General features: G+C 44.1%; 1 protein-coding gene across 3 annotated transcripts; it reads left to right on the top strand.

The window, feature by feature from the left end:
* Positions 1-5,683: 5,683 nt before the first annotated feature.
* NMI (N-myc and STAT interactor) lies at positions 5,684-15,172 on the top strand. Of its 3 annotated transcripts, none has more exons than XM_083865304.1 (10): positions 5,684-5,842; positions 7,181-7,231; positions 8,526-8,603; positions 8,876-9,022; positions 9,826-9,921; positions 10,407-10,575; positions 11,033-11,139; positions 11,253-11,448; positions 12,086-12,192; positions 13,344-15,172. In XM_083865304.1, exons 2-10 carry the CDS (start codon positions 7,187-7,189, stop codon positions 13,563-13,565), a joined length of 1,167 nt encoding a protein of 388 aa, XP_083721430.1. In that variant the 5' UTR covers positions 5,684-5,842; positions 7,181-7,186; the 3' UTR covers positions 13,566-15,172. The 3 variants fall into 3 exon arrangements, with proteins under 3 accessions (XP_083721430.1, XP_083721428.1, XP_083721429.1); XM_083865302.1 differs by having other exon boundaries at positions 5,685-5,842; positions 9,823-9,921; XM_083865303.1 differs by lacking the exon at positions 5,684-5,842 and having other exon boundaries at positions 6,647-7,231; positions 9,823-9,921.
* The last annotated feature ends 828 nt before the right edge of the window (positions 15,173-16,000 follow it).

Raw genomic sequence — 16,000 nt, 5'->3', positions numbered from 1 at the left:
GGAAAGGAGAAGAAGAAGGAAAATGGAAAAAGGGAAAGGAAAAAAGGAAAAGGAAGAGAAGAAGAAAAAGGAAAAAAAGAAAAAAGGGAAAACCCGAAAGGTAAAGGAAAAAAGGGGAAAAGGGAAAGGTAAAGGAAAAGGAAGATGAAAAAGGAAAATGGAAAGGGAAAGAAGAGCCCTTCATGCTCGGGCTGGAAGAAGAAGCTGCATTCCCTGAACACGGAGCTTCCCGTGGGCTCTGCTCCCAGTTAGGTTTGGTAAAGTGGGAGATAATGTCTGGAATGTCAGGCCAGAGGGGTGAGATCCCAAGGCATGTCAGGATTGGAGAGAGGGATGAATTAAAGCATGGGTGTTAATGAACCCACCCCAACACACTCAGCTCTCATTAACAGCTTCTCAGAAATTACCTTTCCTCACCACTCACCAGTTTTTCCAGGAATGTGTCAAGGCCAAAGCTCTAGAACACCGGGATCTCTCTCCTTCCTAGAAATACCTACATGAGCAATTCCCATGTTTTAACTTGCATGTATTCACTTTTTAGTTCATCTCAGTTGTGCCATATCTAAGACTTCCTTTTTGCTTGACACTCAGTAAGTGTTTCTTTCAATTTCTATGGATTTATATTGATTGTATAAAATAATTTTGGAGAATCAGAAAAAGAAAAGGGGGGGGAACGTCACAACTGCTTTCAAAAATCATTTCTAGAGACTGAGGCACTTATTTAAGTATTACCAGAAAAAGATTATATTGGTAGTTTTCATTCAGAGTAATATTTTTTTCAGAAATCTGTTGACTATAGAGTTTGGCAAGAAACAGAAAAGGTGTGTTTGTTTGTTTTTAAGGGATCATGGAATTCCTGAGTGGTTTGGGTTGGAAGGGACATTAAAGACCATGGGCAGGGACACTTTCCACTATCCCAGGCTGCTCCAACCTGGCCTTGGACACTTCCAGGGGTCCAGGGACAGCCACAGCTTTTCTGGGCACTCAGTGCCAGGGCCTCCCCATCTTCCCAGCCAAGAATTCCTTCCCAATACCCCACCTCTTCCTGCCTTCTGGCAGTGGGAAACCATTCCCTGTGTCCCATAGAATAATCCTTTTGTCAGGCACAACTCTACACCTGCTCTCCTGCTTTCCCTGCCCTCCTATTTACATCTTCTCAGCAAAAAGCTTGGCATTTATTCTGCCTCAACAAACCACTAATCCTCCTTGCCACACCAACAGTGGCATTTGCCATGAGCTGAATTTCATTCTTTTGTTAACATGCAGTGATTTTCCGAAGAACAGGAGTGGGATTGAGGCCTGCCAATGTGCAGCTCAGATGATTCCTTCTGCATTGTTTGCTTCCAGCAGCCGTGCTGGGATTAATTCCCGGCCCCAGGGCATTGCCTCATAGCGCTGCTTCCCGGGACACACAGCCCAGGGAAGCTGGAACAGCCTCAACTCCTGCTGGATGTGTTTCAGAATCCGTCCTGGGAAGGATGGAGATTGGTAGGGAGGATTCATTTCACCCCTCTGTTCGTGTTGGGAAGGGAATTGCTCGGTTTTGACACCTGAACTCAGGGTGTTCCTTGTCAGGTGTGTTTTCCCTCCTTTGCCTTGCTAGGAAAAAAAAAAAGGGCTGAGAGCAGGACGGGGTTTGTGCTGCCTACAATGTTGCCCCCTTAAAACACAATCTAGAACTTGTCCCTCATCAGAAAAGACTGAAGCCCTGTCACCCTAAACTAAGTTATCCCTCACCCTCACTGAGCTGACTCTGCTGCACATCATCCCCCTGGGTGGGCCAGGATGAGCTGGAGTGGAGAAACCAGCCAGCTAAACCCAGCTTTATTCATTTCCCAGCCTGGACTGGCTGCATGAATACTCAAGAGAAATCGGAAATTGAAGGAGAAATGGGAAATTGAAGGATAGGAAACTTCTTGAGAGATCCACAAGTTCTTGGAGTTTCATTGACATCAAGGTCTGATAATTCGATGTTTTGGTGCCTCAGCTGTGAGATCCAGAACTCTTACCCTGATGGATTTTGGGGCTGCTTTTTGAAGCCCAAGTTATCACCTACAGATCCTGAGAACACAATAAATGTAAGATCCCAATCCACTCCTCGACACTGGCACACCATCGAGGACAGAAAGATTTGTTTTACTGAGGTTTGTAGGGGTTTTTTCAGTAATTTATTAGGGGTTCCTGAGGATACAGCAGTCACCATGATTGTGTCCTGCTTGTGTGAAAATGTGCAGCTCCCTAAAGAAGAACCTGGAAATTTATTTCCTTTTTCCCAGGTACTAATAAACTACAAAAGCACAGCCCATTTTCCAGACTCTGAAAATCCTGGAGATGAGCAGGGAGGACACCACTAATTCCCAGGTATCTAATTTCCATTTGTTTCCCTCTTTCAATCTGTTGTAACTTTAAAAAAACCCAAATTTTCTCCCTTTGAAGGCAATGCCATGAGATTCTTAACTGAGCTATGGTCAAATAGTTTTGTTACCAACAAAAGGATCCTTCTGGCTGTGAAACTTCTAGCTTAATCAGACTATTTCTCGCTGTAGATGAGTCCTAATCATGATTTTCTTTTCAAGTTTCCAGTTCAGCTTCCTGGGCTCGTCCAGAGTTTTTCAGGCTCCTGAAGAGCAAGTTTGGAATCAACTCAGGCAGCTCAGAGAGCTGTAAAGCTTCTTGTACTCCATGGTATATTTTACTCCTCAATTTTCCCCTTTAACTCAAGAGTTACGAAATCCACCCTTTTCCCTTTTCTCTGCTTCACACCATAAATCCACAACACCCAGAAATCCACCAAGACATCAACTCCCAGTCAACCCCATTTCAGTGAAGGAACTTGGCCCAGGTCAGCATCTCCAATAAATCCCCTTTACCAAACAAGCACAAACACATTGTTCAGCTCAAATCCCAAAGCTGGCCAGTGGAACCAGACTGACGTTGCTCTTTCCCTGGAGTTCGGGGAAACAAAGCTCCTTCAGATCCCAACATGACCACGGTCACTGGAGAGCAGCCCACCACCCCTGACATTTCAATGTGAAAATCTGCGGGACTTAGGTCATAACAGAACCACCTCCTCCTCCCTGGCTACTCCAGCAAAACCTCTCCCTTTTACTCATTAGTAACCAGCTTTGTGTTTATAAAGCAATAGTAAACATTGTTAGCCATTGTCAAGGCAGAAAATAATAATAAAAATAACAATAATAAACCCTCAAACGCAGGGTCAGAGTTTCATCCATATCTGGAGAAACAGATAAGGACTTTTGAAGCTGCTGTAACAATTGTGCTGTGGGTAAAACTCCCAGTGAATTCAGTGGTATGAGGTGATCACTATCCAAGCAGGGGGCAATCCAAGATTATCTTTGTGGAGCCAGTGAAAACAAAAATTCTGAAACCCTTTATCTGGCTGCTTCAGCAGAGACCTCCTCGAGAGTGCTCACAGAGCCCGACCAATTCCACCATAAAGCTTCACTGTTCTCCAGCTCCGTCTGCTTTTTCTCCAAAAGTAAAGTCCACATCTGCTAAGTGACAAAGTCGGCGTTTACACTTTCCCCAACTATTTGGCATATTTTGAATTTTTGAGGATTAATGTCTTGAACAGTCAGCCCTGTTTGACTGCAACCCATACGAAATCCTTTGGCCAATGAGTACGAATCTGTTTGCAATTTCGAGGGGAACACGAAAAGATCTGCCGGCTGACTTTGAAAGGAAAGCTGAAAGTAATATACTTCGTTTTTGGTTTTAGTCTAGGATATGGACTCTTTCACTTAGTTTTCTGTGAGGAATCATGGAATGGTTTGGATTGGAAGGGACTCAAAGATCCCGTTCAGCCCCTGCCATGAGCAGCGACCATTTCCACTATCCCAGGCTGCTCCAACCTGGCCTTGGGCACTTCCAGGGATCCAGGGGCAGCCACAGCAAATCTGGGAATTCCATTCCAGCTCCTCCCCACCCTCCCAGCGAGAATTCCTTCCCAATATCCCACCCAAATCTCCTCTTTCCCAGTGGGAAGCCATTCCCTGTGTCCTGTCCCTCTTGTCCCCAGCCCCTCTCCAGCCTTTGACCCTCCCTTGGATGAAAACCCAGTGCTTTCTCTTCCTCAAAATGATCACCACTGAAATCAAAGTGGGTTTTTTCTCCTAGAAACCTCTTCAGAGGTCACATTTAAGTGACAAGCTGCTATTCCAGAATTCTTCTATACATTAATTTCTCCGAACGCGGCATCTCCGTCCGCAAGGGCTCCTTCTGTCCGGGATTGCTTTTTTTTTTTTTTTTTTCCCCACGGAAGGAAACCACATTCCTTGTAATACAACACGTAATTCCAGAGAATTATAAAACAAAAACACAAGTAAATAAATAAATAAACAAACAAAGTTCAGCAGAATTTGTGTCTCTTTGATTTCCCGGGCGGGACGGGCGAGCAGCGGCTCCGCCGTGAGGCGATGGCCGCCCTGAGGGCGCCGCTCCAGTGCCTTTTACCATATTCCTTGGAATACAACACGTAATTCCACAGAATTAAAAACAAAAACATAAACAAACAAACAAACAAACAAATAAATAAAAAGTTCAGCAGAGTTTGCGTCTCTTTGATTTTCCAGTCGGGACGGGCGAGCAGCGGCTCCACCGTGAGGCGATGGCCGCCCTGAGGGCGCCGCTCCAGTGCCTTTTACCATATTCCTTGGAATACAACATGTAATTCCACAGAATTAAAAACAAAAACATAAATAAATAAATAAACAAACAAACAAACAAATAAATAAAAAGTTCAGCAGAGTTTGCGTCTCTTTGATTTCCCGGGCGGGACGGGCGAGCAGCGGCTCCGCCGTGAGGCGATGGCCGCCCTCCCGCCCGCCCTGAGGGCGCTGCTCCTGCGCCTTTTACCATATTCCTTGGAATACAACACGTAGTTCCAGAGAATTATAAAACACAAACACAAACAAACAAACAAACAAACAAGCAAACAAATAATTTTATTTCAGCAGAGTTTGCGTCTCTTTAATTTCCCGGGCGGGACGGGCGAGCAGCGGCTCCGCCGTGAGGCGATGGCCGCCCTGAGGGCGCTGCTCCAGCGCCCTTGACCATATTCCTTGTAATACAACACGTAATTCCAGAGAATAATAAAACAAAACCATAAATAAATAAGTAAATAAGTAAATAAATAAATAAAACAAGTTCAGCAGAGTTTGCGTCTCTATGATTTCTCAGGCGGGACGGGCGAGCAGCGGCTCCGCCGTGAGGCGATGGCCGCCCTTCCTGAGGGCGCTGCTCCAGCGCCCCTTCCCAAGCCCTCCGCTCCCCTCCTCTTCCCGGGATTTCCCCTTTTCCCCCCACATTTGTGCCCGTCAGTCCCATCAGGGCTGGGCTGAGCTTGGCAACACCTCCTCCCTGACACCGCACGGAGGCAGCGAAGGGATCCCCGGTTTCCCCCCGGCTCCCCCGGGCTGTGAGGGGCCGGCCGGCCTGCGGCTCCTCCTTCCCCCGCGGCCGGGAAGCGAAAGCGAAAGGCGGTGCTGGGAGGGCTCCGGGAGGTTGTTTGAGGATTTGAGGAATCTCCGAGAGCTGCTGGAGCCCCCGGTCGGTTCCCCAGCCCGTCCTCAGCCCGTCCCCGGCCGTGTCCAGCGGGAGGTGAGCGGTGAGGGAGCCCCTCGGGTCCCCCGCGGCACAGGAGGAGTCGCGGATAAACCAAGGTTAAATCTATTTGGGTTTTGTGCTTTCAGTTTCCTTCCCCGCCCCCCAAGAAACTCTGCAGAAGTGTCTGAATTTTGGCCGAGAAGGAATTTCGGGATCCAGAACCTTTTTTTCAAGCCGCTGAGTGAAGCAGGTTCGGCGGTGTGGGGTGAGAACCAAGGTGAGGATTCCCAGGGGAGAAAGTCGGGAATTTGGGCTGTTCCTGCTGGGATCTCATGGCCAGAGAGTGTCTGACCTGTGAAATATCCATCCTAAATCTTTAGAGGATCAAACCTTGCCCTGGCAGCCACAGATTGGTTTGGCACCCTCTGCACCTTGGCATCTCCTCCTGCTCAGCGGCCTGGGAGTAATACACTTAATTTCCTTTTTTAGCTGCGTCCGCAAAATGTTGTGGCAGCAGATTCCGAGTTTGAAATCACCTGCTGTGGGAAAGTGTTTCCATTTAATTCCATTTAAGTGTTAAGCAGGTTTTGTAGAATCCTAGAATGGTTTGGGTTGGAAGGGACATTAAAGCTCATCCCATTCCACCCTTGCCATGTTCAGGGACACCTTTCACTATCCCAGGGTGATCCAGCCTGGCCTTGGGCATTTCCAGGAATCCAGGGACAGCCACAGCAAATCTGTGGATGGAAATCACCATTCTGGCTCCTCCCCACTCTCCCAGCAGGAGAGTGTTAGTCCAGGATATGGATTCTTTCCCTTAGTTTTCTGTGTGGAATCAAGGAATGGTTTGGATTGAAGGGACTTAAAGATCCCATTCAGCCCCTGCCATGAGCAGCAACAACTTCCACTGTCCCAGGCTGCTCCAACCTGGCTTTGGGCACTTCCAGGGATCCAGGGGCAGCCCCAGCAAATCTGGGAATTCCAGCCCGGCCAGGAATTGCCAATTCCCAATGTCCCAGCCAGCCCTGCCCTCTGGCAGTGGGAAGCCATTCCCTGTGTCCTGTCCCTCCAGCCCTTGTCCCCAGTCCCTCTGCAGCTCTCCTGGAGCCCCTTCGGGGGCTCTGAGCTCTCCTTTTCTCCAGGCACAGAAAATACAGGTTGTTCCCATGTGTGTAACAGCACAAAAGCAGCATAAAGGTAAATACAGAACTACCAGAACAGCAAAGTTGAGTTGTGCACTGCAGAATTCCTCATATCTGTTCTCTGGCTTTTATTTCCTAGTAAGGGAGGAGGCTTCAAATACCCCAAAATCTGTCACTTTCACCTATGAAATTACATATTTATGTTTAAAAACTCTTTCAGCTCAGCGCAGCTTCTGGTATTCCTGATATTCTATTTCCTAGTAAGGAAGGAGGCTTCAAATACCCAAAATCTGTCACTTTCGCCTATGAAATTACACAGTTATATTTAACAATTCTTTCAGCTCAGCACAGCTTCTGGTATTCCTGATATTCTATTGAGAAAAAAAAAAAAAAAAAAAGAAAAAAAAAAGAAAAAAAGAAAAATCCCCAAACAATACACACAATGTTGTCATTTTTTTTCCCTGTTCACTCAGGTTTCCATGGATTTTACAAGCCCCCCATTATCTCTGCAAGACAATGGGTTTGTAAGTATTTCCTGATGTGCTGCCTGGGATTAAAATCTGTATTTGACTTTTGTGTCTCTGACTGAAAGTTTGTGCTTCTGCTTGTCTCACCTTCTTCCACCCTTTGATACTTGGGGGATTCCTCATTTCCACCTCCTGTTTCCATAGGGAGAATCCCATTCCCAGATCCTCTTAGAGAACTTTTTGTCCTGCCTCTCTTGCTCATCTGTCTTTGTGGAAGATTTTAGGGGAATTTCTCTTTTCCTGGCATTCAGCTCCAGCAGTGCACAAGTGGATTGGGATGGGACTTTCCCTGGCTTTTCTTGTGTTTTCTTGGTTTTGTTTATTTTTTTTTCCTTCTTTCAGGATGGAAACAGTTATGTGAAACCATTTTTTTTAGTTAAAAACAGGCATCCTTTTTCTTATTATCTTCCAGCCGTTGGCATGTGCATCCTTTTTATTCCCTGCACTCAATCCCTGGAGTGAAAGAATATTTTTCCCATTTTAACTAAGATACAGATAGGAATTTCCCCGTTGCTCAATTTGAAACTGGAAGAAATACTTCATATTTTATTACTTTTAGGAAATACCCAGGATTACCAAGATAACTGACAAGATCCTCTAATTCAGATCTTTTCCATGGATTATGTAATTTAGACCTTTTCCATACCTAAATTTCATGGTTCCCATTCCAGCTTTATGTGATCTTGAGTGAAAAGGGAGGGAATATTTCAGCAATTCTCTTTGGATTTATTTTTTTCCCCCTGCAGAATATTGCAGCCATAGAAGAAAAGCAGAGCAGAGATTTTTCTCTCTCTTTGGGCTTTGTAGTTTCCCTGCCCTTGTGAACTTCTGCCCTGAATTTCAATTCTGAAATGGTTCTTTTATCACCTTCCTTGATATTACCTTTTATTATCCAGTCTCCCCGAGCTTGGAAGATCAAAATCCCATTTTCACTTTTATTTTTTTTTATTATTGGCACCTCCTCCTGGAGGAACTGCTGAGAAAGCACAGAGCTAAACCTTTGTGGGGTTGAGGGGCTCAGTTCTGTGTGGAAGAACATGGACACAACTTGATTTGTTTTTTATAATATTTAAAATGTTTTAGCAGCTGGATAATTAGCAAATAATAATGGCAGGCCAGTAATTCACATTTTTGTGCGTTTTTGTCCTATCCAACCATTAAAATAATTCAATGATTTGACTAAGTTAATAATGTTTTAAATTTTAAAAAATATTTTTTAATTTTTACTTTTTTTTTTTTTAATTGTCGCCCAACAGAGGAGAAAACCAACTTGTTCCTCTTCTCTCTGCAGAGCATGGTGCCCTCTGATCCACCTGGGACTTCCAAGGAAGAGATGGAAAAACTTCAGGAAGAGCTGAAGATGTGGCAGGCAAGTTCTGTAAAAGCACATGAAAAAATCATGGAAATTTGCTAAAAGACAAAATATTAGTGCATCCTTCTAAAATCAGATCAAATCCCCAACATTTAGAACATCTTTAATTTGTTCTGTTCTTCAATGCTTTAAATTAAACTCTTCTAAGTTTAATATTTACCCAAAGTGTTAAAAATAAATAAATACAAAGGGCCTACTCGAGGTTTTGTTTGTTCCTGTAGAAATAAGCCTTTGAACAAAAGTAAAATCTTTTTCTTTTTGCTATCCAGAAAAGAGTTGAAGAGGCTGAAAATGCCAAAATGGAGCTTCTTCTCTCCAAATTAACTGCTGATGGAGAGTGTGACAGAGCAGAGAAGAAGCTGACAGAGCTGAAGGAGCAAGAGAAACAGCATAAGGACAGAATGATCAGCTTTGAGGTGTGGAGCAGGCTGGTGGTGCTTGGAGAGTTGGGAGGGGAGTGTGGATTAGGAAAATGGGAGGAATATTCCCATTTTCAGTGGCTTTACCACTACTGGTCAAATGTTCCACACATTTTTTTTTTCTCTGCACTTTAGTTTTTCACCAGCAGGCAAAGAAAGAGTGCAATAAACTAAATCTGTTTTGGGATGAAACCCTGACCAAACCCATCTCACCCTCCCAAGATTCTCCATTCATCTAGAGATGAATTTCAGGTCTGGGTGAAGTGGGTAAAGCTCCATGGGTCACAGCACCCAAAGTATCAGCATTTCTGCCAAGGAGCAGTGGTAAATCACTGATGAGAAATTATAGCTCCAGGCTATTCAGTTCTAATTAATAGTTTAAACACACTCAGGTTGGTGAGAGTGTTTTCTGAGTAAGCTGATTTTGGTTCTTTAACCATAAAAGTTTAGATTTATACCCAAAAATGGTGATTATCACCATCAAGCTTTGGCCTTCAGCTGATGGGAAATGGTCCAAGTGTCCCCAGTGGTTGGTGACTTTACAGGAGCCACCTTCTGATTGTGGCTGCTCTGTTTCCTTCTCATCCTGTCACATTCCCTGTCCAGGAAATCCTGGATTTGGTCACAGAGCTTGGTGTCCAAGCAGGATTCATTGTTCTGGAGGAATTACAGAGCAGACAGGAGGAAGGAGAAGGACATAAAGAGGCATGGCAGAAGCTTCCCAGATCTCGCTGAAATATATTCCTGTCTTTATTTAAGTGTTTAATTTTGCATTTCATTTTTTTTTTAACCTGTAGCAGGAACTCTTTCTGCTAAACCAAGAGAAAACTGAGCTGAAAAAAGAGATAGAAAAGCTCCAAGAAGACCTGGAAGAGTACAATTCCAAGGATAATCTGGTAAAGGGGGTGAAATATTTGGAAATTTGTCTTTCAAGGGGGCAGATTTTTATTTTCAGAGAATTGTTTGGGTTGGAAGTGACCTTAAATCCCATCTCAGTCCAACCCCAGGGACACTTTCCACTATCCCAGGTTGCTCCAAACCCTGTCCAGGCTGGCCTTGGACACTTCCAAGGGAAAAAATGGGACAATTCCACTGAATTTGTCCCTCTCAGACTGTCAGGGCCACTTGTTCAGCATTTGAACCTCTACCAATTTCAATATAAAATAAACCTGAAAAGTTCTTATTTTTCCTGGCAAGACAATTTGAAGCAGGCAAAGGATGTGGAATAAATCCAAGAGGTACTGAAAGTGTGAGAGGAACGAAAACAAGCAGACATTTATTAAACGGAAGGCAGTGGGATAATAATAAAAAAAATATTCATGGCATTGGTAATTTTAATAATCAAGTTTTCTTTTTTCCCGTGTCAATTCTAAAATTGGAGATTAAAAAGAAGGTGGCAGGAATGAAATTGAAGTTCACTCACCTGGAAAAGATGAAGGATGATGGGGCAGATCTGGATATGGACACGCACTGTGTGTTTGGGGCAGTCACAAAAATCCCCTTCAGACTCAATCAGAACCATGCACTGCTGACTTTTGAGGATGAAGAAGGTAAGATGTGTATTTTAATTATAAAATTAAAATTTTATAATTATATTTCACCTGGTAGTGCTGTGGTTTTCCCCCAGGGGTATTTTGAATGAAATGGGGAAAACTCTTATGTTAATATTTTATAGAATAAGAGCATATTTTGACAGCTTAAAAAGTTCTCACTCAAAATCTATTTTTATATGTCTAATCAACATTATATTTGCTGTATTTATTGTATATTATTTCAATAATATTGTTTGTTATTATTAAAGTTGATAAAATACTTTGTTATTATATAATTTGGCCCACATAAAACCACAGAGATTTTATGGAAATAGACATGGATCTGGTTGCCTAATTATTATTTATTCCTCCTTTACTGATGCAAAAGGAGATTTCTTTTTTTTTTTAAGAGGCTGGGGAATAATTTGGGGTTTACAATGATGAAACAAAGCTTTTCATATCTGATTTCCCTCAGTTGCCCAGAAACTGACAAAGATGAGCAAACACTGTGTGGAGCTGGACACCAGAACAGCAAATGTGACTGTGAAGCCTTTTGACCTTGACATGGGATTCCGGTTTGAGGTAAACAACTGAAATGTGCAGCTCTAAAGATCTGAGTCCTTTAAAAGCTTTAGGTTCTGTTTTTTTTCCCAGTGTTTTCAGTCACAAAATGCACAAAAATTTGATCTTTTTAGCTCCATGTCACTATCTCTGGAAAGAAGATCAACGTTTCAGAAATCCCCAAGCTTTCCATGTCCAAAGATTGGATGAGAGACAAACTTGAGCTGCATTTCTACAAAACTGAGCAGGCAGCAGGAGGAGGAGAAATAAAAGATGTGACCTACAACAAGAGCTCTGGGACAGCTGTCATCACATTCCTCAGACCTGGAGGTAGAGCCTGGAATATTTTCTTACCCAATTTCAGGCCAAATTGTCCATCCTGGGTTCCACTCTGGGGTAACCACTGAGTGTTGCAAACTCATCCCACGGGGAATTCATGGATTCCTTTAGAGATGTGGGTAAATAAAGCAGTGTTTAAATTTTAAATTACAACCTTTTTGAGCAAACATAACCTGCTCCCAGCTCATGAGCTTTCTGTCAGAACTTTTCCCAGAAAATTGATGTTTTTTTGATTTTTTTTTCCTCTGCATTGCCAGACACTCACATTGCAAACAGCAAATCAGGAAAATGGGGTTGATTTTAGCCCCTGTTGCACAGCAGTGAAGTTGGACAGGCATTCCTGTTGCCCAACTGGATTGAATTCCATCATCAGTGGAGCCACATCCACTTAGAGCAGCTGCTTTAGATTTATTTCAGAGCTTTTGTGGGCATTTAATAATATTGCTTTTTTATTTTTTTAAATTGGAATTGCTGAATAAACTTCTTTGCAGGATGCACATGAAGAATCTACAAGCCATCCCACATTAATTTCTACATCCACAAAGATGAGTCTGGTCTTTGAAATGTTTATAAAATATTGGTTTAATTATATTAAATAGTTAACTTTTTTTTTCTTATTCTCTTACAGCAAGCAGCAAGTTTGTGGGATGCACTAAATTCCCTTTCTGTGCAGAGGGAAGGTGGTTCAACCTTTCTGTCTGCCCACATTTCGATTTTCACTTGAGGAAGTTTCAGGTAAAACAATCTACTTCAGGCTGATGGAACAGATAAGTGGGAAATAGGAGAATGGGCAGAATTTTCACACCTTCTGTGTGAATTTAACAGCAGGTGTGAGTGTGTGAAATAGGCTGCTGAGCTCATGTGTGGCAGTGTGGGAGCTGTGGTTTATTTTTAAAGGGTGTGTTTGTCTTTCCTTGATGGAATTATCTCAGCACTCCCCACATGGCTGTGCTGGGCTCTTTGGGAAGGAGGTTAAGCACAAAGTTCTCCAACATTCAGGATTCATTCAGGATTCCACAATCCCAGCAAAGGCAACATTTGCTCATTCACTCCTTGATTTCACTCCTTCATTCAGCCCAAACAGTGACTGTGTCACACAGAGCTGGATCATCATCTTCTCCCTCCAGTTGCCTGCTGCTTCATGAGTAGATGGTGATCAGCTCAGGATTGTGTATATAATTAGGCCTTTGTAATTAAAGCCTGGGCTGCAGGACACCCAGCAGGGTTCTCTGCAGGTGTGGGATGTGTCCTGGCAGGGATTTTATGGGCTGGTGCTGTCTGGAGCCATCAGAGATCCCCAAATCCAGAGTGTGGGTGCATTAAGGAGGGCAGGACACACCAGTTAAGGTGTGGGCTCTGAATCATGGAATCAGGGAATCTCCTGAGATGGAAGGACTCACAGGATCACAGATCCAGCTCCTGGCCCTGCACAGACACCCCAAAATCCCACCCTGGGTATCTCTGGGAGTGGTGTCCAAACTCTCCTGGAGCTTTTGGGAATGTGCCCATTCCCTGGGGAGCCTGGGCAGAGCCCAGCACCCTCTGGGGGAAGAACTTTTCCCTGAAATCCACCCTAAACCTGCCCTGACCCAGCTCCAGCTGTTCTTCTGTGCTCCCAGAGAGCAGAGATTGGGCCTGTTCCTCAGAAGGAAGCTCCAGACTGGGATGTCTCCCCTCACTCCCCTCCAACAAACCAAGAGCCCTCAGCTGCTCCTCCCTGGCCCCTTCACTGTAGTGTGAATCCAGAATTCCTGCTCTTTCCAGAGAAATTTCCACTCTGTAAAGTCTTGACCTCATCAAAGATCCCAGCCACACCAGAGGGAGAAATTGAATTCCCATCTCTCCCAGTTCTGCTGTCTAATCCAGGTTTGTTCTTTCCTCCCCAGCCATACCAGGGTGTTTCCAAGAAGACCATCCTGCTGAAAGGAATCCCAGAGGTGGAAGAGGATGAGGAAACTGTGCAGGACATGATTGAAATTCATTTCCAAAAGCCAAGCAACGGTGGGGGGGAGATAGAGAAAATCAAATACATCTCCAGAGGAGCAGCCTATGTTTGTTTTGAGGAGGATACTGGGAATGCCACCTCAGAAATCCCAAGGGACTTGTGAAGTTCTGAGGTTTTGTTCCTCAGAGGCACAGGAATTGATGTAGATTACTGGGCTTTAATGCTCTGAAATTGATACTGTAAAAGAGGAATCCTTGCCTTTCTGGTTTGTCTCGTGGCACTGACTTCACACAGGAAGTCAGCAAAACTGCCTGTGTTACAGGTTAAAGCACAGACCAAGCCTTAGCAGCCCCTGAAGCATAATCCCAAATTTTCTGCAATTTTACATATTTTTTACCTTGCAGATTTTAAAATACTCCAGACTGGGTTATTCCTGACATTCTGGATACAAAAGCCATATTTAATCCCAATGCAGGCCTCCTCACAGTCCTGCTTTGCTGGGTTCTGACACAACTCCAGTCCTGCTGAGGTTGCTGAGTTCCACCAGGATTCAAATAGCTGAAAGAATTCTGTAATTTAATAAAAGCCACCTTATCAAATTAGTGATAAAATTAAAATAGATTCATTAAAATAGGGGGTGCAAACCAAAGAAATTGCACTTAAGAAATGCCCTGGAATTTGCTGCCTTTAGCTGTTGAGCTTCTGCCTGTTCATAGCCTGCTTTATTGCTTGATTTTAATATTTTTTTCTTTCTGCAATTAAATTTTCCCTTGTTTTTGTTCATGCTTTTGGTTATTTTAAACTCTTGCAGTCAAGGATTGAGCAGATGCTGTGCCTGGTTTTGTAACCGTGCTGAGGGAAACAGCCCTGAGGGATCTGGTGATCCCAGGCTGGGGCTGGGAGGGCTTGGAGAGAGGAATTTTCCAAGGAGGAATGTTTTTTCTTTGCTGCTGTCATCCTTAGAAAACAAATCCTCCTCTGACTTGGCACTTTTTCCGCCCTTGGGGGCTGAAATGGTTTGGTCCCAAAAATCTTAACTCCAAACTAACGTGAGCCTGACATTGAAAATAATTTATTTTCAGGGTATTTGACATCTTGACATGCAGGGAAAGGAGAGTCCACTGAGAAGAGCACTGCAAAAACACCTCAGGGATTATTACTCCAGACAAACAGTTAATTGACAATGGGTAAAAGCTGAATATGGAAAACTAAAAGGCTGCAAACACCACAGTTTATGTGGAATTTGCTGTCGAGTGAGATACATGGGACTGTAGCACCTCTCACTGTTTAGGGCATGCAAAGGCAGGGATTGATTACCTGACCATTGTAAAATAATAATAATTACTTCAAACACAAAGTAGTGCTGAAGAATTTATGGAGACTGTGCACTTTTGCACTCTCAAAAACTTGGTAAGACCAGACACCTTAAAAAAAAAAACTGAGAAAGGTAAAAAATGTCATGAATTTCAACTGTATCTCACTGATAAATATTAAGAAGTAAATCCTTTAAAAGGAAAAGGCTTAAAATTCTCATAAGGTGTCACTCATAAGGAATAGTGAGAAGCTGCAGGTTTTAAAGCCCAGAAAATAAATCAGATTTTTTTTACATTTTAAAGACAATGTCTGTAAATGTCTTGCTTTTGTCCCTGATGAATTATGGCTTGTGATGATTACCCTGTTAAATTTTAAAGCAGCAGTGGTGCTTTAAAGGCTGGAGACTGGTTTTAACGATGAAATATAAGAATAAAGCATCAGTGATATTTCTATAAATGTCAGAATCCTTTTTCTTCCCTGCTGGGACGACTTTCTCTTGGGCTGGGAGGTTTTTATACCCAAATTACACACAGGGACATTTCCCAGGTGCAGCTTTCACCCCAAACCTCGGTGTGGAGCCAACCCCGGGGCTGTTTGGGGCCACAGGAGCTGGGCCAGCTCAGCCTTTGGGGTGTCTCTGGCCAGGTGGGATTTTGGGAAGGAATTCCTGGCGGGGAGAGGGGGGACACCCTGGCATGGGGTGCCCAGAGAAGCTGTGGCTGCCCCTGGATGTGTTTCCTGTCTGGGTGTGTCTCTTTCCATGTGTATCCCTGTCCCTGAATGTCCCTGTCTGTCCCTCTCCATGCGCGCCCTTCTCCCTAGTATCCTCCACATGTGTCCCTGTCCTTGTACGTGTCCCCCTGTCCCTTTCCCTGCATGTCCCAGTCCACACGTCTCTCTCCATGTGTGTCCCTGTCCACACATGTCAGTGTCCACACATGTCAGTGTCCACACATGTCAGTGTCCATACATGTCAGTGTCCATACATGTCCCTATCCCTGCATGTCCCTCTCCATGCTTGTCCCTCTCCATGTACATGTCCCTGTCTGTCCCTGTCCCTGTGTGTCCCAGTCCACACGTGTACCTGTCCATGCGTGTCCCTGTCCATACATGTCCATGTCCATACATGTCCCTGTCCCTCTCCATGCATGCCCTTCTCCCTTGTGTCCTTCTCTGCGTGTGTCCCTTTCCCTGCATGTCCCAGTCCACGCATGTCCCTCTCCATGTGTGTGCCTGTCCACACGTCTGTGTCCATACATGTCCCTGTCCCTGCATATCCCTTTC

Source organism: Zosterops lateralis (assembly GCF_965231275.1).
Source record: "Zosterops lateralis genome assembly, chromosome: 7".
In the NCBI taxonomy this organism is placed as follows: Eukaryota; Metazoa; Chordata; class Aves; order Passeriformes; family Zosteropidae; genus Zosterops; species Zosterops lateralis.
This window is presented reverse-complemented; position numbering and strand designations above follow the sequence as displayed.

Excerpts from the sequence above, each read along its gene's own strand:
- NMI (XM_083865302.1), top strand. The coding sequence starts at position 7,187 with ATGGATTTTACAAGCCCCCCATTATCTCTGCAAGACAATGGGTTT. Across the intron at positions 7,232-8,525 it reads CTCTGCAAGACAATGGGTTT|AGCATGGTGCCCTCTGATCC; the intron begins GTAAGTATTTCC and ends TTCTCTCTGCAG. Across the intron at positions 12,193-13,343 it reads TTCACTTGAGGAAGTTTCAG|CCATACCAGGGTGTTTCCAA; the intron begins GTAAAACAATCT and ends TTTCCTCCCCAG.